Raw genomic sequence first — 26,495 nt, forward strand, 5'->3', positions numbered from 1 at the left:
ACATTCTCTCAGAACAATAACACAACATCCCTCTTTTCTCCCCCAAGATAACATTACATGCATTAAGAGTGAAAATACATATATGTAGGGTATTTACACAAGATAAAAATCTCTGTTTTAGTGTTTTAAAATTTAAGAGTTTAAGAATCGGTGTAAGAATAGGTTTCTTAACAATCCTCCCAGATCCCATAAAAGTATGACCTTCCTGAGATCTAGACTTCTCACTTGATGTTCTTGGCTTGTAGGTGCTTTGATATCATGGGTATTATTGGAGTGCTGATTGTTTTCATGATAGCCTTCAAATTTCACTCTGAGTCCATCTTTGGATATGTTCTAGATACAGCTGGACTGATAGCTGTTATAGTCATACAATTTTCTTAGCTGGCAGCTGTTACTTCTTAAGGTCAATCCATTTGGTATTTTGATGTCATAGGATCTAGGCTCAGTGGACACTTTAGAATACTCCATTGGTAACCAAGTTTCCATGGTTGGATGCATGACTCAAACCTTTGTCCCATGTGTAGGCTAGGTAGTTTCGCAGCTGCATGTCAGTCATCCACTATCATTTGCCTTTGTTTTTCTGATAAAAATCTCTCCTGTACTTCTGAGAAATGGAACAGGTGACAGTTTGACAAGGTTGTCCTCACCTACCGCCTAAACATGTTTTCCACTGGCAAAGGTAAGTCCATGTCCAAAGTGTTGTTCTTAAATATAACATGGCAATATGGAGATCTTGGGTGGAATAATATCGGAGGAATGGGGTGTGGTTGGTACAATGGGACTTTGTGAGGATTGTTACTGACAGGAGGGGGTTAACTTAAACAGCACTAATTTTTCCTCTCACCACCCATCCATAAACAAAAAGGGATTTTGATTTGTATCCCCCTTTATAAGCAGTGGTGTTTCCCAACATTTTATGAAATTTTCTATAAATAACACCACAGCAAACTTGAGTTAAAATAAACTCAAAGGGTTAGTTTGTTTGCATACACTCAAAAAGAGGGTTCACAATAGCCCCCTCACTTTCAGATAGTAGAGAGACCCACTGGCAAAGGTAAGTCCATGTCCAAAGTGTTGTTCTTAAATATAACATGGCAATATGGAGATCTTGGGTGGAATAATATCGGAGGAATGGGGTGTGGTTGGTACAATGGGACTTTGTGAGGATTGTTACTGACAGGAGGGGGTTAACTTAAACAGCACTAATTTTTCCTCTCACCACCCATCCATAAACAAAAAGGGATTTTGATTTGTATCCCCCTTTATAAGCAGTGGTGTTTCCCAACATTTTATGAAATTTTCTATAAATAACACCACAGCAAACTTGAGTTAAAATAAACTCAAAGGGTTAGTTTGTTTGCATACACTCAAAAAGAGGGTTCACAATAGCCCCCTCACTTTCAGATAGTAGAGAGAGGGATTAAAAAAAGATTGATTGTGCAGACACCACAGATAAAAGGAATATTGTTTCACATGGGTTCCTGAGTCCAGAATCAAAGTCCAATGAGATAAGCCTCCACAGTGGTCGCTAGGCTGAAAATCAATGACATAGAATTACCTTTCTGGTGGTGTTGACTTCACATAATGAGATAGGCATACAGAGATCTTGTGGGCAATGGTACAGACGCTCCAGCAGAAATAGTGCAGGTGAGGTTAGAAGTTCAACATGGGCAGAACTCCTTTTCTGGGAGGTTGTCAGATGGTAAACAGCAGACTGAGCTTTTCAGTTCAGCAAGGCAATATTACAGGTTCCACCAGCCAGAAGCTCATGTCAAATGGCTCTCACCTCTCCACATTGTCTTTGATAAGGGATGTGTATCCCCATCTGGATCCCCAAAATGGTTAAACATCTCAACCATTAAGAATTGAAAGGAAGGTTGTAGGGCCCTTTGTCTTAGCAGACAAGCAGACTCACATTGGCTAGCCTGGGTTAGGAAATGCAGATGGCCTTTGTACAGCTCTCTTTGAATTTGGTCTGTGCGGCTTATAAGGGGCCATTAGTGGCTCTCCAGAGATAACGATCTGCAAGTTCCCCTGATTCTGCTAGGATCCGAGCTGAGCTAGTAAGATGGAAACAAAACTGACTTGGCCATAGAAAGCAGAGTAGCAGTGGAAAGGTACTTAAAATGTAGGTGGCCTGATTAGTAAATTTGCAGATAATACGAAAATTGGGGGAGCAGCAGCAGATAGTGAGGAGGATTGTCAGAGGATACAGCAGGCTATAAATCGGCTGGAGACCTGGGCTGAAAGATAGCAGATGGAATTTAATCCGGACAAATGTGAGGTGATGTGACTTGGAAGGTCTACTGCAGAAGGAAAGTATACAGTAAATGGTAGAACCCTTAGAATTAATGGCATACAGAGGGATCTAGGCGTGCAGATTCATAGTTCCCTGAAGGTGGCAACTCAGGTGGACAAGGTGGTCAAGAAGGCGTATGGCATGCTGGCCTTCATTGGTCGGGGCGTTGAGGATAGGAATTGGAAAATTATGTTGCAGCTGTATAAGAACTTGGTTAGGCCGCATTTGGAGTATTGTGTACAATTCTGATCACCACACTACAGGAAGGATGTAGATGCATTGGAAAGGGTGCAGAAGAGACTTACCAGGATGTTGCCTGGTTTGGAGGATATGGACTACGAAGAAAGGTTGAACAAACTTGGACTGTTTTCATTGGAGCCTTGGAGGATGAGGGGGGACCTGATAGAGGTTTATAAGAATTTGACAGGCTTGAATAGAGTGCATAGTCAGTCTTTTTCCCAGGGTCAAAGGAACAATTACTCGGGGGCACAGGTTGAAAGTGAGAGCGGGAAATTGTAAGAGAGATGAAAGGGGCAAGTTTTTCACACAGAGGGTGGTAAATGCCTGGAACGTGCTGTCGGAGGTGTAAAAGCAAATTCTCTCACAACATTCAAGAGGTATCTGGATAGATATATGAATAGGTAGGGAATAGAGGGATATGGGCCATAGAGGCAAGAAAATATTAGATTAGAGAGGCATCTGTGTTGGCACAGACTTGGTGTGCTGTACTGTTTATTTTTGTTCTAGTTTCTTTTGTTCAGGTGTCACAGACAGACAGTTTCAGCCACTTTAAGGACCTTTGTTCAGTCTCTAAAATTTTAGAAATAGCTATGAGGCAGCACGATGGCACAGTGGTTAGCACTGCTGCCTCACAGTGCCAGGGTCCTGGGTTCGATTCCTGGCTTGGGTCACTGTCTGTGTGGAGTCTGCATATTCTCCGTGTCTGCGTGGATTTCCTTCCACAGTCCAAAAATGTGCGGATTAGGTGGATTGGTCTTGCTAAATTGCCCCTTAGTGTCATGGGGAATAGGTAGGGTAAATGCATGGGGTGACGGGGATAGGGCCTGGGTGGGATTGTGGTCGGTGCAGACTCGATGGGCCAAATGGCCTTCTTCAAAAAAAAGGCAGCATGGTGTCACAGTGGTTAGCACTGTTGACTCACAGCGCCAGGGCTCCGGGTTCAATTCCCAGCTTGGGTCACTGTGGGTCATGTGGAGTTTGCACATTCTTCCTGCGTCTGCGTGTGTTTCCTCCGGGTGCTCCGGTTTCCTCCCACAGTCCAAAGATGGTGCAGGCTAGGTGGATTGGCTATGCTAAATTGCTCCTTAGTGTTAGGGGGGCTAGCTAGAGTAAATGGCATGAAGTTATGAGGGTAGGGCCTGGGTGGGATTCTGGTCGGTGCAGACTCGATGGGCCGAATGGCCTCCTTCTGCACTGTAGGATTCTATGATATCTATATATAATTTATAATAATGTACAGTGCCAAGTCCGAGTCCCTCACAGGGTGTAAAGTTTCTTTGGGTTAATGTGTCTGGTGTGTTAGGGTCCCGGACCAGACCAAATTACATCAGGATGCCAGACTAGACCCCAACAATTTTTCTATTTAGGCATAAAAAATAGGATAGGATACTTTGCTCTAGGAATAATCCCACTGTCAAATTAGGGATCTTTTATAGTAAAACAAACCTTATTTAATAACACTGTTTAAATATAACTAACAGATGAAGCAACCTAACTATTAACAGTTGAACAATATTTAAAATGAAAAAGAAAACCATTTTACTTTCTAGCTTATGACTGTTCCAGTTCCAAATAAGACCCATTCACGCATAAATCAAATCCACTTTTAAATAAATACAGTTAGCAAGCTTACTTTAGCATATGCTAGCAAGCATACTTACTTTAACACTTGTTAACAGTCTTGGGGTTTCCAAAGAGATAGAGTTCTAGAAGCCTGCAAAATCCTTCAACTTTGACCAGGCTTCAGCAGCAAACTAAACTGCTTTCTGCAAAAGTTCTCTCTCTGCTTACAGACCCAGGACTGCACATAAACCACATCGTCACATGATCCTGTCAATCACTCTAATCAGAAATCCCAGGGGAGCTTAAATAAACAAAAGTCCATCAACTCTACTTAACATAACCACTTTCAAGGTTAAAACGAGTAATTATCCTGCTCTCTCAGTATCGGAGTTGCATTCCTGCCAGACATACTGACTGCCTGTAGAATAAAGTTGAATTTTTAAACATTCCCCTTAAACATAAAAATATATATATATTAATTGCACTACTATCATCACAGGTGTCTCTGGCATGCCTTGCACATTCTCACTGTCTCATCGATATTGTTGTCAATCCCTGGCCAATACATAATATACTTTGCCATTAGCCTCGTTTGCTCCATGCCTATTTGCCCCTGTTGTAACTATGACAATATTTCCTGGTGAAGAACTTTGAGTACAAGCACCTGTTTTTCCTTGAAAATCACACCACTTGAAATAAACCTAGCTCATCTCTGTATGGCCAAAAACATCGGAGGGTGTCTGGCACTCCTTGTATATGAGGCCAACCATAAACAATGACTCCATAATGCCTTCAGCCATGGATGATTTGCTGTTTCCTCCTGAAGTTGGTTGCACTTGTGCTGACAAAAATTCAGACATCTTCTAAATCTATGCCATTCACTTGTAGGTCTAGTGAAACATCCACAGGATTGGGTAACCTACACAAGTCTCTGAAATAGCCATTTTAATACCAGGTTTGTAAAATACTTCAAAGTTGTAACCCTGTATTTTTTGTCAGAAGTAATTGCAGTCTGGGTGGCACACTTGTCAGTAATCATTTCTAAGGGCTTGTGGTCAATTTCCACAATTAATCATTAACCAAATAGGTGCATGTGGAACCTTGTGATACCAAATACCAGAACGAGCATCTTACACTATGCTTGAATAACTGGATTGCAATCGTGAAAGAACTTTTAGAACCAAATGCAATTGGTTTGCCATCTTGCATAATACTCCCCCACCCCCCACTCCCATTTCTCATTTATATACTGTCCCTGACCAACTTCATCTGAAAGCACAGCATTAGTTTTCATCAGTATACTGACAATGCCTAGCTCCACCTTATCATCATCTCTCTCCACGACTCTTCCACTTTGTAAATCATCTGCTTATCCGATAGATGAGAAATCTATTCCAATTCCATATTGGGAAGACTCTGCAAATGACCCTTGGCTTGAGATGATATTCCTTTGTATAGACCAGTGATCATCGTTAAAGGCCTGTGGTCTGTAAACAAGGTAAAATGTCTTCCTTACAGGTAGTGATGAAATCTCAATGCCAAAAATGATACTCAGGGCTTCCTATTCCAATTGAGCATAACTTCGTTCAATGTTCTCAAAGCAAAAGCTTTTGGCCTTTTATCTCCACATGGCATTATGAGACAACTGTACTCACCCCATAAGGCGATGTGTCATGTGAGCTGGATTTTCAAATTAGGGTCAAAATAAACTAAGACTTCCGATTTCCTTAGCATATTTTTGATTTCATTATATGCCTTTTCTCAGTCTTTTGTCCAAGTTTATTGTTGGTTCGCACATAATAGCGTATGACGTGCTTTTAATATGGCAGAGAGATTTGGAAAAAATTTCCATAGTAATTGAGAAGTCCGAAATAGAATCTCAGTTGCAATAAATTCTGCAGTTTCGGTGCATCTAAAATCACAGTCATTTTCTTCGGTTCCTTGTGGAATCCATCCCCATCAATTGCATGGCCTAGGTAGCTTATTGATGACTTGAAAAATTCAAATTTTTCTTTCACATGAAGATTGTGCTTCTCCAGACGCTCGTGTTTCTTCCAGGTTCTGTAAATGTTCCTGTTCATTTTTGCCCGTGATTAAAATGTCATCCAAACAACACTGGAAACCGTTCAGGCCATTTGGGATTTGTTCAATGATTTTTGGAATAAGGTCTTTGCCAATGTTATCCCGAACGGTAGGTGCTTATACCTGAACAACCCTTTGAGTAACAATCATCAGCAGTGATTGCCCCCTTCATTTGGAGATATGTTTTGGACATATTTATCTTACTGACCTGTTCAATCCCAGACAATCCAGCAAAGAGGTCCTCAATTAATGGTAAGGGGTACCGGTTGACACACAGCACTGGATTTATTGTCGTTTTGAAGTCACCACAAATTTGTATAGAACCATCTGGTTTAATGATGGGGGTGATTGGAGTTGCCCAAATGCTCATGGTTACAGACTAAATTTCAAGTTCTACTTCAACTTTTGACTTGATTGCGTGTGGCAAAGTTCTTGCCTTTAAGCATTTTGTTGCGTTATCAGATATTATCTTAAGTTGTGCCTTGACTCCAGTTAGTTCTCTAAAGTATTTTCAAATACCTTCTTGTATTTTTCTAAGAGTTTCTGTAATCTTTCCATCAACCAATTGGTTAACTGCTTGCCAATTTAGTTTGATTTTATTCAACCACACTCTTCCGAAAAGTGCAGGAAAATTTCCTTTCACTATATATAATGGCAATTTTTCAGATTGACAGTTTGTTTCAACTTGCACCATGATATAGCCCTTCATTGGAATCACCTCTTCCATACAAGTTCTCTGGATTAGACGGCTTTAATGGTACGTTCTTGAACTTTTGTCGATATAAATTTTCAGAGATAAGAGATATAACGGCTCCAAAATTCCATTTTAATTTTATTCCCAGTTTCAGATAGATCAAAAATCTCCACATATCACGTTACATCAATTCACCAAATTTGAATTCTTCAGTCTCCGTAGACAATGTGTCTTCCTGTGAATTTTAATTGTCTATGGACATTCTATAGTCTTTTATTTGTGGATTTGGGTGAATTCTTGCATTTATCCATCTTTGAAGTTTAGGATTCTGTCTGGTCCCGCACGCCTTTGTTCTGCGACCTTTCTCGCCACGACATTTTTTTTCTCGACACTAACATTTTTGTGGAGATTGCCCCACCGGGGCACATCTATGGCATGCCTGCATGTTGAGAAATTTTCTTTTCTCAGCATTCATCATGTGTATTTTTGCGTCAGCTCCAATTTGGGAAATTTCTCGAGCAGCCAATTCCATGGACACTTGTGATCCCAACAGAAAATTGAGCAATGTTCTTTAATTGCTTCATTTCAAAGTCTACAAATAAGCTCGTCTCTCAGTGTCTTCACGGGTCAGGCCAAATTAATCTCTTTGCTCGTTTTTGCAGTACACCTACAATTTGTGGAGTACTTTCACCCTCTTCTTGGCTTTGTTGATGAAATCTGAATCTCTCTGCTATGCTTAAAAGTTTGGGCGAGAAGTGTTCTTCGAGTGCCTTAGTTAATTCCTCAAGTTTTTGTACCAGGCTTGGCAGGATAGAGAAAATTTAGCAATAGTGTGAAGATTTTCTGTCCTATTAGTTGCTACTTTAATTTCATCCAATTTGCAGTAAGGTAATATTGAATTCTCTCTTCATAGATACTCCATGATTCAGCATTCTCATTGAATGGTTCCACGGTACACCCTTTTCCCTTCATCCCCTTTACTTGTTCTTAAGTTCGATTACTTTCTTTAACTTTTCCTCTCTGCTTATTTCTTTCCTCTTCCAATTTAATTTGTATCATTTCTTTTCATGTTTTTCTTTCTTTATTGGTTGGACTGTAGCTTTAAGAAAATCCTTTTTTTGAATTTCTTTTTGCGAACACCAATCTATTTTAAAACCAGGAGATTACTGTGGGCGGCACGCTATGGGCGGCACGGTAGCACAGTGGTTAGCACTGCTGCTTCACAGCTCCAGGGTCCCGGGTTCGATTCCCGGCTCGGGTCACTGTCTGTGTGGAGTTTGCACATTCTCCTCGCGTCTGTGTGGGTTTCCTCCGGGTGCTCCGGTTTCCTCCCACAGTCCAAAGATGTGCGGGTTAGGTTGATTGGCCAGGTTAAAAATTGCCCCTTAGAGTCCTGGGATGTGTAGGTTAGAGGGATTAGCGGGTAAATATGTGGGGGTAGGGCCTGGGTGGGATTGTGGTCGGTGCAGACTCGATGGGCCGAATGGCCTCCTTCTGCACTGTAGGGTTTCTATGATTTCTATGATTTCAGCTTTAATTCTGCTTAACCTTGGTTACTATCATTCTTTTCCTTTTTGAGTAATTGCTTTTCCAAATGCAGAATTCTCTCTCACTGAGTTCAAGGACCCGACGCTGCAGCCTGTTATGTGTGAAGGCGTGCAGCTGGAAAAGACCCCCAAGTTTCGGTAAGTAAACTTGTTTTTACACAGCCTGTTCCCTTACTTTCTTAATTTGCTTGTTTTCTAGAAGATTCTGAGTCCACCAATTGTGCTAATCGACGAGTATTACCATTGGCGGACTGGCTGATTTTTTCTCTGTTTTCCTGCCTCCGCCTCTGAACGCCCGAGGTCGTGATAGAGTAAATAAAATTGAGGAACTATCCGGAGTGCTTTTTATCTGTTTTAAAATTAATGTACACCCTTCGCAAAGGCTAAAAACCCATTTCCAATGGCCAGATTTACCGCACTTCAATTGACGGAGGAATGGTCTCCTGAAAATTGATCCTTGAGGTCCAGGTCCGAATTGTTTATTCTGACTATTTTTACCAGAAAATCATCTGTGTTGCCAGTTTTATCTTTTACTGTTGTATATTTAAGTGGTCAGCTCACTTATACAGCCAAGATAAAAGAATAAAAATGTTGCCACACAATGGATTACTGAAACCAGTTTGTCGAGTTTTATTAGAAAGGTGTTGCTTAGTTACAGTCCAAAATGGAAGAGAGGGAAATCTTCCATTTTGTCTCTCATGATGTCACCACATAATTTTATGGCACACTACACAGACACATTGGTTTACATTACATCTCAAATTACACCAATAATTCATTGCTTGGATCATGGATATTTTGTCAGTAAAAATATTAACTTCAGAGCACTTAGATGCAGGCATTTCATGTGAATACTGCAATTGTCAAGGTAATGTTCTGTCCTGTCATGTCACACCTTGGTCAAAGTGATACTGCAACTCTTCAAAAAGAGTACCAGTTATCCATGCTGTTTTATTTCTTCCCTCGGTTATGGACCTTAAATTGATATCCAATCTCATCTTGTTGGAAAAGGTGAGTGAAAATCAGAATTAGTCCAGTAAAATATGGGATGGAGTAGATTTGGAATTTCTCATCATTAGCAGAGTTTTGTCCCAATCATGCTAACACAAACGTTGCAACAGCTCACTTTTTCTTCATCAGAGTATTTTTCATTTATGAAAACTAGCTTTCTGATTGGGTTCAGGTTAGCGAAAAGGTGAAGTTTGTCAGTGTAAAAGATGTCTTTGGGGATATAGAATTTTAGGCATTTTATCACTCAGCCAGTTGACAGCACTTTTTAAGTATCACTTGTCTTCTGATACGTGGATTTGGACTCAAATACATGGTGGCTTTAGAAGTTGGCTGACCTACAGTGAATTCATATACCTTTTCCAGCTAGGCAAGGTTAACTTTTACTGCCTGGTTGAATCAGTTTGAAAGCGGGCGAAGTTGGTGTGTAAAAGATCTGCAGGTAGTTAGCAGTAATGATTCCATGTCGTTCTGGGAGTTCAAGATGAAAGTGTTGAATTTATTTCTTCATTCCCCCAGGGTGCTTTTTCACTTTTCTGATTATGCATTTTTCCTTATGTGGCATGTCTTGTACTTTTAGCGAACTATATTTGCAAACTGTTCTTTCTGCTTGCTGATATATTACACTTATGTGGGGGAAGCCATACTTAACTAATCTCGATTGGGAATTGAATACAAACGCAGTGAAAAATGGAACTAGTCAGGTAGAAATTCTACTTCAAATCTGAAAATTTAATTCAAATTTATGTGGGAAACATTTTTGATTCCAACGAGCAAATAAGTTATAGTAAAATGAAGTTCAGGCTGTATCTATTATATATTTCAAAATTCCACAAGCCTTATTTATCGTGATAAAGATGCGAAGGATCACTTATTTATGTTTCTTCACTTTGGAATCCATCTGCTACAATCAATTGCGCTGGAGTATTGTAACGATATTACACTGGGATTATTTATAAACCTCAGCACAAATGCATGTACCAGGAGGTAATTTTCGAGCTCTAACTCACATCAGCTTTGTTTTGCAGGCTTGCTTCTAATTCGATAGCACTTCTTTTCAAATCCCTACAGGTAACTCTAATCTGGGGAGTTGAGCAAGGATGACAGGAGCCAGATGTAACCAGATCGTACCAACTCTGGTAACAATGACTGAGAATACAAACATGTTTAAATGAACACTATTCACTCAACTGTAACCATACAAACTAGGTTGTATTCAAGATCAATACACATCTATTTTAACAGATTAAATCATTGTTGAAATTTCCAATTCCATGCTACTGGTTAAAATGTTAATAATGGCCTGAAATTGTAAACTCAATTTATTTACCTGCAAGGCTGCATGAGGGGAACACATGCATATGGACCATACACAGGGATCATGCCTCTTGTTGCCCTTCAAACACTGAATTCCCCAAGGATAGCAGAGTTTGCAAATGTTTACACCATTATCCAATTAACAGACAATAACACTCGAACATCTGTCAACAAACAAAGCTGTTGTTTTGCTTCGCTCCAAGGCATTTCTGTTCATTTGGCTTGTCTGTGAGCTTAATTAACACACCATACTGGCCTATTGTAAATAAACTTTCTGTTCTCTTATTTTACATAGATCTTTATAATATCCTTTTGTCAGTGCATTCTACTTCTTTAAGCATCAACCTTCTATGGTGATTTAATTTCCTCGTTTCATGAAGAGTATAATGTACATCTATATATTTCCTAGAAAATGGACACAAAAACAATTTGAAATTTCATTTGAAAAATTAAAAAAAATTAGGAAGATGGTAAAGAATGCGGAGTGATTGAAGGGCTAGAAAATAAACTTGGATTTGAGTTTGTAAAAATTTGGAATAAAGTTTTGGAGGCAGTTAACTGTGGGGGAGACAGGAGAAAATAAAAATATGTATTGGCAAATTAAGAGATGGAAAGGCACCAGAGAGACACTGATAAGATGGACACTTGTTCGCTACTCTTCCATTGGAACCACTCAGTTGCCAAACATTACTTTCTCTTCTGGCACTCTTTAATGACGTAATAAAGTTTCACAATTTAACTCAAACTTACAATCTCAGCCTCAGTTTTAATAAAGTTTAAAGCATTATGGTCCAGATCTTCTGCAAAGCAGCAATCAGAGTTGGATTGCCCCTCTGCTTGAACTGTACCAACTCTAGATGCTGTTCCACATTTCTTGCTGCGTCTTCTAAGCCCGACTTCTTCAGAAATGCAGAATTCAATGTCCATTGAAAAGCTTAATTGCATTGCTGTAGCATTGAGAGAAAGCCAGCGCATGCCCCCTTTTTATGGCACTCGCTGCCGTATGGCAAGTTAGATGTCCACTCTAAATGTGCATGAGTTGCTGAGTGAATGAATGAGTAAATGGTTAGAGAAGGCAGGTAGGTGAAGTGGCGGGTGAGTGAGGTGGCAGGTGAGAGCTTGGCATCTGGGTTGGTTCATCATGTGGTTGGTTCAGAGATAACTGAGTCAGGTCAGGAGGGGTGGCCCAGTCAGGTCAGGAGGGGTGGCCCAGTCAGGTCAGGAGGGGTGGCCCAGTCAGGTCAGGAGGGGTGGCCAGTCCTGTTTGGGGAAGCTTGGTTGGGTGGGGGCATTGTCAGGAGTAATTGGGGTGTCAGTTCTGTAGTTACCCAGAAATTAGACAAATCTTTGTGTCTAACATTTCCTGGGTAATCATTCAGGTAAGTACCACAGAACTGTCCGAAGTCTCTGATTCTAGCTCAGATTCTAAGATATTAGCAGAGGTTCCCAGAAGAATTTCCCATTGGAAGTTTAAACTTCCCCGGCAATTTCTAGGGTGGTCTTGGGCTGCACAGTTGGTCTCTGACGATCTAGAGACTGGAAGATCTGGGCCTATATATTGCATTATTAGACTGTTTCATCTTTTTGTTTAAAAGGAAGTTTAAAACAGTTCTATAAATGTAAATTTTATTACACATTGAAATCTATAATTTTTCCTATCTCTTAACTGTGTAATATGACATGGTGATCCTGCAGGAGCAGCCTGTCAATTTTAAATATACGCATTGCTCAAGTTTATAAACTTATAAACCAACAATAAATATCTTTCATTGTATTGCACATAGACAGTCAAATGCTTTCTTAAGGACAAATGGCATTTTGGCTCGAGGTAATTCGACCAGTGAAGAGATACTCCAGTCATCATCATAAATCATACACTTTATAATCCATCATACATTCTTATATATTAGCTTCACAATAGCAAATACCTATAGAAACATGTCACTATTATTCTGCTGCTTATCAGTGGGGCTATCAACTTCTGTGAAATCTGTGTAATTTAGTCTTTCAAACTTAGCTAATTCTGATGACAACCTGAGATAGGGTATACTGTAAAACCAATTAATTACTAGTCTCCAACTAAGTGGTTTATCTTACACCAAGCATTTCTCAAGATGTCTGCATTTTCTATTACATTCATAAATAGAAAGTTTTTAGTCGGTGCAAATGTTTAAATTAATTCAATTATCACAAGTACTATTGGGCATTTCCAGATTGTTTCACCACAAAAGTAACAAAGTCGATACAATTCACTTAGTACTAAGGCTGTTCTACCAGGTCCATCCATTTTATCAAGGGTCAAGGTTCAAATTAAATATATCTCTTCTACACCCATAAGATTTCGTATAGAGGATACAATATATACATTGCTCCTGTTAAAAAAATGTCATAATTGCCTGACCCGCAATAGAAACCACGTTCAACATTTAGATTCTAGATGATCAACTCATTCATGTTCTGGATCACTTAGCAGACATACTGCTGGATTTTGTTCGTCCTCCATGCCTAATAATCTCAGCAAATTCATACTTATCCTTACGTTAAAACAGCAAGACTAAAATATGGAGCAATTGCTTCCACTTTATTATTGCTCCCTTATTTTAATAATAGGTTACACAAGTCTGTCTAGGACTGCACGTGCTGGAAGATAATACAGCCTGATCTAGCTGATCCAGTTATTTATTTAACAATACCACGATTGGGAAAAGCAATGAGAATAGTTACTTCAAATCCACTATGCATTTAATAGTCTCAACATTTAAACCCATTAGTTATTTTAGTGTGTTGATAATATTAAATATAAAAGTTAACAGTAACACCATTACATACAAAATTAAATAATTTTCTGGTAAATGGTGCAAATACAACATTAAGTGTTATAATGTAAATTGGTAAAGCAGCAAGCCAATAAAAACTGTTTGATTTTGGACTAAAATAACATTTAAAGACAGCATTAAACAACTACAGTGCATTGTCCTCATCGGTATGATCAATCCTTCATTAAACGATAATTGACTTGATTAAACTTTTTTCTAAGTTAGAAAGCAGCTGAATTTGCAGTGGAAGATATTTCAAGAGGTTATTAATATATACACCTCTTACTTATGAACACATCAGAGTTGAGTATGTCTCTCATCAGTGGGAAAATACCAAAATCGTTGTAGAAATGTTACTTTTCAAAATTAGGAGACAACTTAAACCAATTCAGAAGAGACCACAATGTTTTCCTATCACAGCTGTTTATAAACAATGAATAACTGAATAGGGCTGATTTCATTTCATGCATAGATTTGAACATTTTAATTGGCAGAAATAATAAAATCATTTAAGATAGACTTCAAATATGGGTCAAATTTAAATAGACTATTAATAAATCCACTAAGTATGTGTGTATTAGTCAAAACTAAATTACAGTTAAATGACTTGCCTCATCTGCTTCATAAGAAAATCTAGTTTAGTTGCAACACTAAGCAAAAGGCTTTCTCACCCTGTTTTTCCTGATTGAATACATTACAGTACATTTTGGGTTGCTCTGCATTATTATTTTACCCTGTGGTAAAAATTTCCTATTAATCTTTTTTTTTGAGTTCTTGTCACTTCTCAAATCAAAATATCTTGTCCTGTTCTGAGGTAGACCAGCGTGTGAATGCACGTCACACTGGTGCAAGAAAGACTTACAAGGATGATACCAGAAATGAGTGGGTATACACATCAGGAAAGAATGACAGGCTGGGCCTCTTTTTTCCTTTGTAAAACATATGAGAGATGACCTATTAAACCGGTCTTTCAAATTATAAAAATGTTCCCTCTTGTGGGTAAGAGCATGACTAGAGGTAATCAATATACAATAATCATCAAGACAACCAATAGGGAACTCAGAATAAACTTCTTTACCCAGTGATGAGAACATGGAACTTGCTACCACGGAGTGGTTGAAGCAAATAACATAGATGCTTTCAGGGGATAGCTAGATAAGCATGAGGGAGAAGGGAGTAGCGGGTAATGATGATAGATTGATAAGGGCAGAGGTACAAGTGGACAATAAATAACTATGGACTGGTTGGGCCGAATGGCTTGTTTCTGTGCCATGTAGCCTATATAAACAATTTGAACAGGTAGTAGAATATAACCACAGCTACCAATTTGGCAAGTGTACTGAAAAACTGGGAAGATAAGTACAAAATGCAGAGATTAATTTTATTCACAGTATGAGATTATGTAAACGTCCTTTGAGTAAAGGTGGGTCTTCTGATATTAACTAATGCTCTGCATTTTGAATGAATGCTTCAAAGTTTACAGTATCTTTAATAAATAAATCCAATCAGTAATGCTTGGTGAAGATCTGAGGATTATTCCATGTCAACTTTGCAATTATTGTCCAAAGACATTATTTTGAAATTGGCCCAAAGAGCAGTGGTTCAGGACACGTTTAGTTTTTCGTAGAGATAATCTATCACCTGCTAACATTCAACTGATGCTGCAGCCTGGCCAAGCAGGTGCTGCTTCAAATCATATTTGGTTAAACTTTAAATCCCATTCAGAAGACACAAATAACTTGTATGTTGCTGAATAGAGAGACACATTGCCAAAGTTTTTCATCTTGCATTCATCAGGACAAATGCAACAATGCTAAATATCAGATGATCACAAAAAATTATACCACATGAGAAAAGGGTGCTAGTGATTGGCAAGTCAGCTCAGGTTGGTTGAGTCATTGCCATGATGAAAGCAACGGGGAACTATAGCTCCCTCAAGTTCCAGGGTAATTAAAAAAGTCCAAGCCTTTTATTTACAGAGAACAGGTCCCTCTGTACAAATACATGTTAAGTTTCCTGTTGCTTTCAACATAACATTGACCAGAGTTGACCTGCTAACCAATCACTGTGCTTTTCTCTTGTAGTATAAATTGTGATCGTTTGACATTTGGCATTCTTACATTTGTCCTGCTGAGTACAAGACAAAAAGCTTCAGCAACATGCCTTTCTTTTCAGCAAATTTCAAAATCTATACTGCCAAGAGACAAATAACTATCATATTTTTTAAATGATCCAGCCATAATATATATTATGGAGGTTCTGAGTAGAGTGCAACAAAATGGAGAAGTAAAGAATCCTGTGAAAATGCAAAATGCATGTATATTTCTGCATGTCTTCAAAGTATAATAAAGCTAAAAGGTTAATAAAATATTATGGGTTTCTAACTGACTCTGAAGTCAAATATTAGAAAAAGCAAATGCAACGTTTCTCGGTGTAGACTAAAACTGATAATTTAGATATTTGTTTCAATCAGACCTGAAGGTAGATCCCAAGAAATAGATCAAGCTATCTAAGGATACCGTTTTTTTTTGCAGGGTGAACACACCAGCAAAAAGGTACAGTACAAATAACAGCTATAAAAATATAATGGTCCAGATGGAAGATGCTAAAGCAAGTGAGCACTGAAGGAACAGGAGGCTCTGCATGCTGAGCCTCATTGACTTGGATAGGTGTTTCTGCATTACGTACAGGTACTGCAATTCCACTGAAGGGCAGGCTCAAGCCAGCTAAGGATGCAGTAAAGAAGTTTCATGAGTAATCCTCATGAAAGTGGATTTCCAGTCAGGAGCAAGGAACTCATCGAACTTGTGCTTCAACTGAATGCAAAATTTCCAATGCCCCTTTCTTGGGCTCTGCTATCAGAATATTCTTTGCACATAAAGATCTTCAGTGGCTAGACATAATGTTGCAATGTGTGTTATATGTTATTTATGTTGCAGTGTGTTTTGATTCAGTAAATATCATTTGTGGTATTACATAAGGGGGCATTGAGATCTCCCATACACTACAGACTGATATTGTTGCATTTAGAATGACATACTTTCTCAAGTATTGCTGGCAAGCCATAAATATCTCCATTACTAGTTATAGCCAGTTCTCAATTCTTCAAATATGTCAACTGTTCTGTTACAAATTTTGAACACTTTCTATTTTTACTATTAAAACCACTAATTGAACACTGTAGGTGGTGCTGGGTACAAAATAGATGGGTCCAATTATAGAAAAGCACATTTCAAGGATGGTAGAAATTGGGTGACCAACTTGAGGGGTTTTTAAAGGTCTTGTCAAAATGGAGGTAAGAGTTAACTCTGTTCTTTTAAAAGTGGCATTAGCTCTATTTTCTACTTTGTATTATTTGAAGCAAGCCTTTTATTCTTCACGGAGCAACGTCTAGAAATAAAGCACAGAACTCTCTCTTTATCGTAGTGCCACTACTTGAAAAAGTCAAAGTACCAGACTCACCATCGGCTTGGTTCAAAAAGAAAATGCGTGCCAAACTATAAACCCATAATTCAGTATTAGAGGTGCTTTCAAAATATGCATGCACAATATTAAAGTAATTGCCACTTCACAAAGAAAGACTGGACAGTATAATTGCATTCTCCATCTGTTCCAAAATTAATACTGCACTGGCAGTGATATTATAAAGAGATTATTAATAAAGGCAGAAGAGGAAGTGACTCCATGAATACTTAAATAATTTTGCTCGTCAGAAATGCGCAAGCCGGGGTGAAGGCTGTGAGATATAAATAAAAAAGTATTCTAAAGTGTTAATAAAATCTGAATTAATAAATAGATATGTCAAGGAGTGTGACAGAATGCAAAATAAATGGGCTTTGATTTGATACAGTCATAATACAAACAATAATCTGGGGATTCTAATGACTATTGGATCACCATTCTTGCAATTTATGTTATCATATAACGTGTGCGTGTTTGTTGCCTTGCAATTAACTTCAATACATCTGTCATTTTATAATTTATGTCCTGTAACATGTTTAAGATGTCCTCTTGATTATTTAATTTTTCCTACATTTGTTTAATACCTGCTTAAGACTTCACAGCTGTGTGATAGCTTTTCCCTTTCAAAAACAAGGAAAATACCAATGCAGACCTAAATGTTAGTTGATGCCCAGAGGAATGTTTTTAGACCTACACATGAGTTAATGCTGGTAGAAGAATTAAGAGGTTAAGCTTTTGAAAGCTTGCACAGCAGATGTTAATAAATCTGACCAGATGGAATATTTTAAGAGCTGGTTTTCTTCTCATTATCCTCATATTTCAGAAACTACATAAAAGTATTTAGTATTTGACAATGTTGTTGTGAAATAGAAATATACTTCAAAGTAAAAAGAAAAATAATGTTAAAAATAATCTATTTGGAATTAAGATCAAGTTACTTGAAAATATCTTATAATCTTTGTTTTTAATCTTTCCAATACACATGTAATAAAAACTGTGGCACATTCATGAAAAGATGATATGAAGCACTTACATCTCTTCTGGGGAAGGTGCTCAGCAGTTTGTATTCATCCTTTGGGAAACCTTTGGAAGCCACAAAATCAAAGACAACTTGGAGTCTGTTGCTCGCTAAGAAACGTCGTTCAAAGAATTCCCCACGCGGTGTTCTAATGCGTAGTTTGCTGACAAGTTCGGTGCTCTCCTCTCTTGGCTCTGGAGGTAATGATTGCTCAAGGGACAATCGAATAGCCTGGACAAATAAAGAGACAAAGAACCTGAGCAAGTCCTCAGGTCAACTTTATTCTTTCTCCACCAACCTTCAGGAAAAATAGTGACCAGGTCAAAGGCATTCCTATTTCAATTATAGGAATTACTTACTACATTACACCCGGAGATACACACCAATAGTACAATTTACTGTAGAGATTTATGTGCAGGGAAAGTGCAATAAATTTTGACTATTGTCCGAAATATTCTAGCCATCAGACTTTATTTAATAAAGGATTGTAATTTGAAGCATGATGACAGCTATAATCTGTTTTGTCATTTCTGGTTATTAATTATATTTTGCAGAAAAGATGCTGACAAACTATGAGGTTACAAATTAAATTAGCAAGTTTGTAAAAATCCTTTCTAAAACTTTTAAGTTTTTGATAAATCTATTTCAATCTGATTCTGTTCTACTACTTGTATTGTATAACATTTATTTCTTCTTGCAATTAAACTTAATTCACTTCCATAGTTAAAATTCAATGGATACAGCTGGTAGAACAAGTTGAATTAACACGGAGTCTAAGGGCAGGATTCCTCAGGTGGCGGGGTTTCCCATCCCGCACTGCCTGATGTGGAAAGAGGGCCCTAACGGGAAGTGCTCCTCCTCCTTTCTCTGAGACCCAAACAGAGTGACCTGCTAGGCTTCCCCCACCCACCTCAAAATTAAGTTTCAGGGGCAGGAAACACGTGCCTCAATTGAGGTGAGGGCAGACAGGCCATCCTAGGCTTCTAACGCCCCTTCTTCTGTTGTGGTGCCCTAGCCTCTAGGGGCGGCACAGTAGCACAGTGGTTAGCACTGCTGCTTCACAGCTCCAGGGACTTGGGTTCGATTTCCGGCTTGGGTCACTGTCTGTGTGGAGTTTGCACATTCTTCCTGTGTCTGCGTGGGTTTCCTCCGGGTGCTCCGGTTTCCTCCCACGGTCCAAAGATGTGCGGGTTAGGTTAATTGGCCATGCTAAATTGCCCCTTAGTGTTCCGGGATGCGTAGGTTAGAGGGATTAGCAGGTAAATATGTGGGGATATGGGGATAGGGCCTGGGTGGGATTGTGGTCGGTGCAAACTCGATGGGCCGAATGGCCTCTTTCTGCACTGTAGGGTTTGTATGATTTCTATGATTCTAAAGACAGGCTACTGAAGTTTCTGGATGTACCAGTGCACCCCATATGTTCAGTCAACAGCAAAGACCCATATCTCGCCTTACCTTGCTGTGTCGGTATCAACACAATAATTCTGGTTAAAGTAGAAGAGATTACACCTAATAGTCTAATAGCTGTTCCTGATCTGGGACTTGGGTCGACTAGAAATATCAAGCACACAAAAGGGCTAGAATAAAATAAATGCACCAATTTAATCCCAACTCACCTCCTCATCCTCCTTATGATATCCATCCACTTCTTTCATATTGCCCAATGGGACTGCCTTGCCCCATCCATTTCTGCTGTTGCCCTCCCATGTCTCCCACTCCTCCCTTCTTCTCCCTCACCATCACTAGCCCCCCCAACCCTCCTGTTCCTCCATTTCCTCTCACCTATTGTTCAGTTCTACTTTCCCCATACACCTCTCCTCTCAGCTAGGCTACAGCAATAGTAGCCACCAATTACTTCATGATGCAGCCTTCAAGTTTTAATGCGTTTGATTTTTCACCTACAAATACGCTTGTAAATAATATGCAAGTGCGATGTATGTTAAAAAAATCTTGCATTCTCCTTACATACCCAGAAATATTCAACACTATTAGCAATGTTATTGAGTTTAAAGTACAGAACTTTTAATTGACAGAAATAAAGCAACTATCTTATCAGGGAATAAAAATATCAGCAGCCCACTGAGCATCTTTACCTATAGTCAATTCCCAATGTTACTATTCTCCAAGGCTTCTCAATACTATGTGAGTTAACAAAGGGCTAACAAGTACAACTTTGTTCATCAAAACAATTAGATTGATAATGTTAATAATACTAGGTAGAACAAATACCAAGCTGAATAAACATTAATTTGGCCATGAGAAAAACAAATAAAGGAAGATGCTTTATTCTCGCATAGAATATCTACAGCTGGATCTGAAATTTAGCCATTGAACAGAGGTTGTGGGTAAGTGAATACAATTGTGTGAGAAGCAATAAACAGTCAGCAAGATCTAAACATCAAAACATAAGCAGCAGACATATTGTGACTAACAGTGAAAGCTTTTTGAAGTCCATTTCTGCAGGTAAACATCTCATATTACACTGGCTTATAACAAAGCAAATTAATTAAGCCACAAATAAGAAGTCGGCCCAAATGGAGGTCTGAGGGTTCAGGTGTAAAATCCAAATTATTTACGATGGCAATCTAACTTGGCCTAATTGCACATTCATGTTCCAATAAAAAGTCAGACTCATAATCCAAATCTGCCCTTCACTAGTCCTGTAACATAGGCCAATTGTAGCTTTGTCTACATGGTTTGTGAAGATCAATTAACTTGGTAGCAATCAGGCATTGAATCAGAGACCTTCTGGTTAGACTCTGAGCCTTGCAACATTGTTTAGATATCTCATGAACCATCAAAAACTTGATGTGGAGATGCCAGTGTTGGACTGGGGTGGGCACAGTAAGAAGTCTCACAACACCAGATTTAAGTCCAACAGGTTTATTTGGTAGCACGAGCTGTCGCAACTCTGCTCCTTCATCAGTGAGTCAATAACTTAGACATTACTTTTAATGAAATGAAACAGACTAAGATGCGTTATGGGAGCACTGTAAATCAAAATATGACACCAAACCACATAAGGAGACACTAGGTCAGATGATAAAAACTTGATCAAAGTTGTGAGGTTTTAAAGTAGAAGTAAACTGGACACTGAAATCTGAAACAAAAACAGAAAATGCTGGAAAATCTCAGTACGTCAGACAGCATCTGTAGAGAGAGAACAGAGCTCACGTTTCTAGTCTGGATGACCCATCGTCAAAGCTGAAGATAAAGAAAGATGGACAAGATTTATATGAAAGGGTGGGGGAGGGGGGTGTAATTGACCAAGATGTCATAGACAAAAAGACAAAGGGAATGTAAATGGTGGTGATAAAGGCTGAGGATGGTGTTAATAATGTCCATTAAGAGATCAGAAGTGCAAATGGTGCAGTGTGTCAAAGGACAACTTGAGGAATGTAGCAGATGGGCCTAGTGGAGTTTTAAAGAATATCTTAAAGGAGGAAAATCAGGTGAAGGGAAAAAATTCTAGAGCTTAGATGCTAGACAACTGAAAGCACACCAATGCTGTAAGGTTGTTCAAGAATCCTGAATTAAATAGCTATAAATATCTCTGACGGTTGTGGGGTGGAGGAGTTTATGGAGATAAGAAAGAGTAAGGACATAGACAGGTCTGAAAACAAGGAAGGGAATTTTAAAATTGTATGGTTGATTGAATAGGAGCCAATGTAGGTGAGCAAACACAAGAGTGATAGGTGAATGAGATTAAGTGCAAGTTAAGACATGGGAACCGGAGTTTTGGATGACTTCAAATTTCTTATAGATAGAATCTGGAAGACCAGTCAGAAGCGTATTGGAATAGTCAAGGCTGGAGCTAACATAGGCATGAACTAAGGTTTCAGCAGCAGATGAGAGGCAAAGTCAGGCAATGCTATGTAGGTGGAAATAAATGGGTATAGGTTGAGAGGGACGAGGAAATAAAGTTTATCTTTGTCGCAGTCATGTAGGATGTCATTTGTGGCTTTGATAAGAATTGTTTTGGTACTGCAGCAGGGGCAGTAACCAGACTTGAGTGGTTCAAACATCGGAGAAAATTTGGTTTGAAACTCCATCACTGATTATCACAGAATTGTGATGGTGTAAAATATTAACAGAAACTTATCTTGGGTTTACCTCTAACATTAAAGTTGTGAACAGACTGGTTTAGTCTCTGACTGTTGCCAGGGTGAGGGATAGACTTGGTAGGCAACAAAGAGAGTTTGCAACAGCGATCATAAACAATCATTGTAATCTTAGTAAGGAGGCCAGTTTAATGGTGTACAGCTTCAACAGAGTTCTGAACTTGGGAATTTTGTGAGTGAGGGGGTTCTGAGCAAGGGATGTTGATCAAGGAGTGGTCTGAAAGAGGAACCAAGACACAGCAAGACATGAAAGTTGAAGTCTAGGGGTATTAATTAGGTAAGTAGATAGCTGTTAGGGATTAGATCAGAAACTCCAAGATATTTTATGATGTTAGCCTAGACCCCAACTTCTGCATTCGATATTGGCATTAGGGTGAGCATAAGCTGTTTCGCTCCAGGTATGATTCACTTGACCCACTAGGAAGCTTTTATCAAAACAAACTTTATTTAAGAACACAGATGGAATATAACAAAAAATAATTAGCATAACTTTTACCAATTAAAATACTTAAACATGACAAAGTATAATTCTTAACAGCTAACCATCTCTATTGTTCCAATTTAAAGCAATATCCCCATAGACATGCACTCTTCTTCAAAATTAGTTAGCACAAAAAAAACAAGTATGTTCACGTGGTGCTAGATTGCCAGCCTTTATACACTTCTGGACAGAGAAGCAGATAGCAGTTTCCTGAGAAGGATATATCCTCAAGCAGCAGAACTTCAGAGAAATAAACCTGGTTTCTGGCAGATTTCAGAGACACGGAGCTATTTTTGCTCTTTTAAGATTCAAATAGCAACTCACTTTGAAATCTCTGAGAAAGATCCACTCTCACACAGCAAAAGCTCAGAGAAAGAGACTTATCTCCTGGCAGATTCCAGACTCCAACTTGAGAGGGGAGAAGATTGGCACTGCTCTCTCTCAACTCATCTAAAAAGAACTGAAGATCTTATAGTAAATCATTTAAGTTGTAGTCCTTTGTCTTCATTCCTGCACAACCCAGCAACTTTACAATAGGAATTGCCAAAAATTGATGACAGGAAGGCTATGGCAGATGAGAACCTAGAAGCTATCATTATCACGATTGAGGTAGTGTTGGGCAAGTTAATGGGGCTAAAGGTAGACAAGTCTCCTGGTCCTGATGGAATGCATCCCAGGGTATTAAAAGAGATGGCGGGAGAAATAGCAAATGCACTAGTGGTAATTTACCAAAATTCGATGGACTCTGGGGTGGTTCCCGCAGATTGGGAAACAGCAAATGTGACGACACTGTTCAAAAAAGGAGGTAGACAAAAGGCAGGTAACAATAGGCCAATTAGCTTAACTTCTGTAGTAGGGAAAATGCTTGAATCTATCATCAAGGATGAAATAGCGAGACGTCTGGATACAAATTGTCCCATTGGTAAGACGCAGCATGGGTTCATGAAGGGCAGGTCATGTTTGACTAATTTGTTGGAATTCTTTAAGGACATTACATGTGCAGTGGACAATGGGGAACCTGTGGATGTGGTGCATCTGGATTTCCAGAAGGCATTTGACAAGGTGCCGCACCAAAGACTGCTACATAAGATAAAGGTGCAGTGTTACGGATAATGTATTAGCATGGATAGAGGATTGGCTAACTAACAGAAAGCAAAGAGTGGGGGTAAATGGGTGTTTTTCTGGTTGGCAATCAATCAGTGACTAGTGGTGTGCCTCAGGGATCAGTGTTGGGACTGCAATTGTTTACGATTTACATAGATGATTTGAAGTTGGGGACCAAGTGCAGTGTGTCAAAATTCGCAGATGACACTAAGATGGGTGGAAGAGCAAAGTGTGCAGAGGACGCTGAAAGTCTGCAAAGGGATATAGATAATCTATCCAGGGTCTGGCAGATGGAGTACAATGTTGGTAAATGTGAGGTCTTCCATTTTGGTAGGAATAACAGCAAAATGGACTATTATTTAAATGGTAAAAAATTGCAGCATGCTGCTGTGCAAAGGGACCTGGTGTCCTTGTGCAGGGATCTCAAGGAGTTGGTTTGCAGGTGCAGCAGGTAATTAAGGTGGCAAATGGAATTTTGTCCTTCATTGCTAGAGGGATGGAGTTTAAAAACAGTGAGATTATGTTGTAGCTGTATAAGGTGCTGGTGAGGCCACACCTGGAGTACTGTGTACAGTTTTGGTCTCCTTACTTGAGAAAGGATATACTGGCACTGGAGGGGGTGCAGAGGAGATTCACTCGGTTGATTCCGGAGTTGAGAGGGTTGGCTTATGAGGAGAGACCGAGTAGATTGGGGCTATACTCATTGGAATTCAGGAGAATGAGGGGAAGTCTTATAGAAACATATAAGATTATGAAGGGAATAGATAAGATAGATGCAGGGAAGTTGTTTCTACTGGCAGGTGAAACTAGAACTGGGGGCATAGCCTCAAAATAAGGAGAAGCAGATTTAGGACCGAGTTGAGGAGGAACTTCTTCACACAAAGGATTGTGAATCTGTGGAATTCCCTGCCCAGTGAAGCAGTTGAAGCTACCTCATTGAATGTTTTTAAGGTAAGGATAGATAAATTTTTGAACAATAAAGAAATTAAGGGTTATGGTGAGTGGGCGGGTAAGTGGAGCTGAGTCCACAAAAAGATCAGCCATGATCTTATTGATTGGCGGAGCAGGCTCGAGGGGCCAGATGGCCTACTCCTGCTCCTAGTTCTTATGTTCTTATATGTTCTAATCAAGAAGGTTGAACTGGAAGAACCTCAGTCCTTTCACTTTTCCAACAGGTACAATGTTCTTGCAGCCTGTATGATGAGAATAGGGACTGCAGAGAAGATGAGTAAACTGACCACAGCACCATGTTGCTACTGAGGGATATGAATAGCTTGAGGTAAATTAAAATGCAGAGTGCATAATCTCTGGAACGCCACCTGAGAGACAAGCAAATTGTCATAGTGGAAATAAGATCAGGGTGTTGAATGTGTGGCTCACAGGCTGGTGTGGGAGAAATAGATTTTGATTCATGGAACTGTTACACCAGTAATGGGAAAAGATGGATGCGTAGTGTTGGGATGGCCTTCACTTGAGCCACACTGAGACTAGTATCCTGAGGGGGGGGGGGGGGGGGGGAGGGAAAATTTAGAAAGTAAACGAGTAAGTTCAAGACAATGGTAGCGATACGATTAATGATAACCAAAGTGTGGGAGGAAGGGACAGAGCATACAAACAGTGCAATTAGCATATTGAGCTAAAGTAGGGAAAAATGGTAAAAATAATTAAATGCCCTTCATCTGAACGTATGCAGCATTCATATCAAGATGAATGAAGTGACAGCGCAAATAGAAAAGAATGGGTATGATAGCCATAACACAGATGTGGTTGCAAAGGGACTAAGGCTAGGAACAGAGTTTTCATAGGTATGCAACATCTCAGAAGAATTGAAAGTAAGGAATAGCTCTTTTAATAAGGGATAAGATCAGTACAGTAGTGAGAAATGGTCTGGTTCAGAACCAGTTTGGGTGAAGGTAAGAAATAACAAGTCGTCACTGGTGGGGAGTACTTTACAAGCCCCTAACAGTAGCTATGCCATAGCAGGGTGTATAAATCAAGAAATAATTAAGGCTTTTAAGAAAGATAGTGTAATAAACATGAGCAATTTCAATCTGGGAAGTCTGCACCGAATAACTCATCTCCTGACTCTCCAAAGCTTGTCCATTATCTACTATCAATGGGTGTAAATTGGGGAACTCCCCATCTAACAGAACCATGGTTGTACTTAAGGAGGCAGTTCTCCATCACAAGCTCTAGGACAATTAGGAATGAGCAAAAATACAGGCCTTGTCAGAGATGACAAGATTGCAAGAGTGCAAAAAAAAGCTTATTTTTTTCTCTTTGCGACAATGCAATGAATGGTCAGGACCTCCACTTGTGCTGTCTGAATAGAAAACAGATGTTTGCTTGCCCTGTGTGATCAATTTAAAAGTACTGATGCATATAAATAATAAAAAGTAAGAAAGGTCCAACTGGTTTGTTGAGTTTTGAACAAGGTATCACCTGACTGGTAAGTAATAAGAATGTTTGTTTTCCATTGACAGTAGCTCCTGAACCAAATAATTGATTAAACACAAATTAGATCACCTGTTTGTCAATCCTGGGAGTGATTCACCTCTTAAAACAAGACTTTAACTTGCCTCCTTTTATTGGTAATAAATCTTCTGCTTCAAAAATTTACATATTGACCTCAACAGTCGTATCACATTTAACTGCATTACAATGATTTGTTTCAGACAACATCAAATTGCAAATTCTACAGGGACATATTTTGTATGAATAAATTGATTTAAGAGTCATAATT

The 26,495-nt window shown here is 39.1% G+C and overlaps 1 protein-coding gene across 1 annotated transcript in view; it reads right to left on the reverse strand.

Annotated features, from left to right (window-relative positions):
* Window positions 1-26,495, reverse strand: part of faf1 (Fas (TNFRSF6) associated factor 1) — a 305,741-nt gene that overhangs the window by 4,200 nt on the left and 275,046 nt on the right. The window contains exon 18 of the mRNA XM_078218550.1: window positions 18,062-18,277. Coding sequence (XP_078074676.1) covers window positions 18,062-18,277 — 216 coding nt within the window. The remainder of the gene's footprint in view (window positions 1-18,061; window positions 18,278-26,495) is intronic.

The sequence above is a fragment of the Mustelus asterias genome, chromosome 8 (genome assembly GCF_964213995.1).
Source record: "Mustelus asterias chromosome 8, sMusAst1.hap1.1, whole genome shotgun sequence".
NCBI classification, from domain to species: domain Eukaryota; kingdom Metazoa; phylum Chordata; class Chondrichthyes; order Carcharhiniformes; family Triakidae; genus Mustelus; species Mustelus asterias.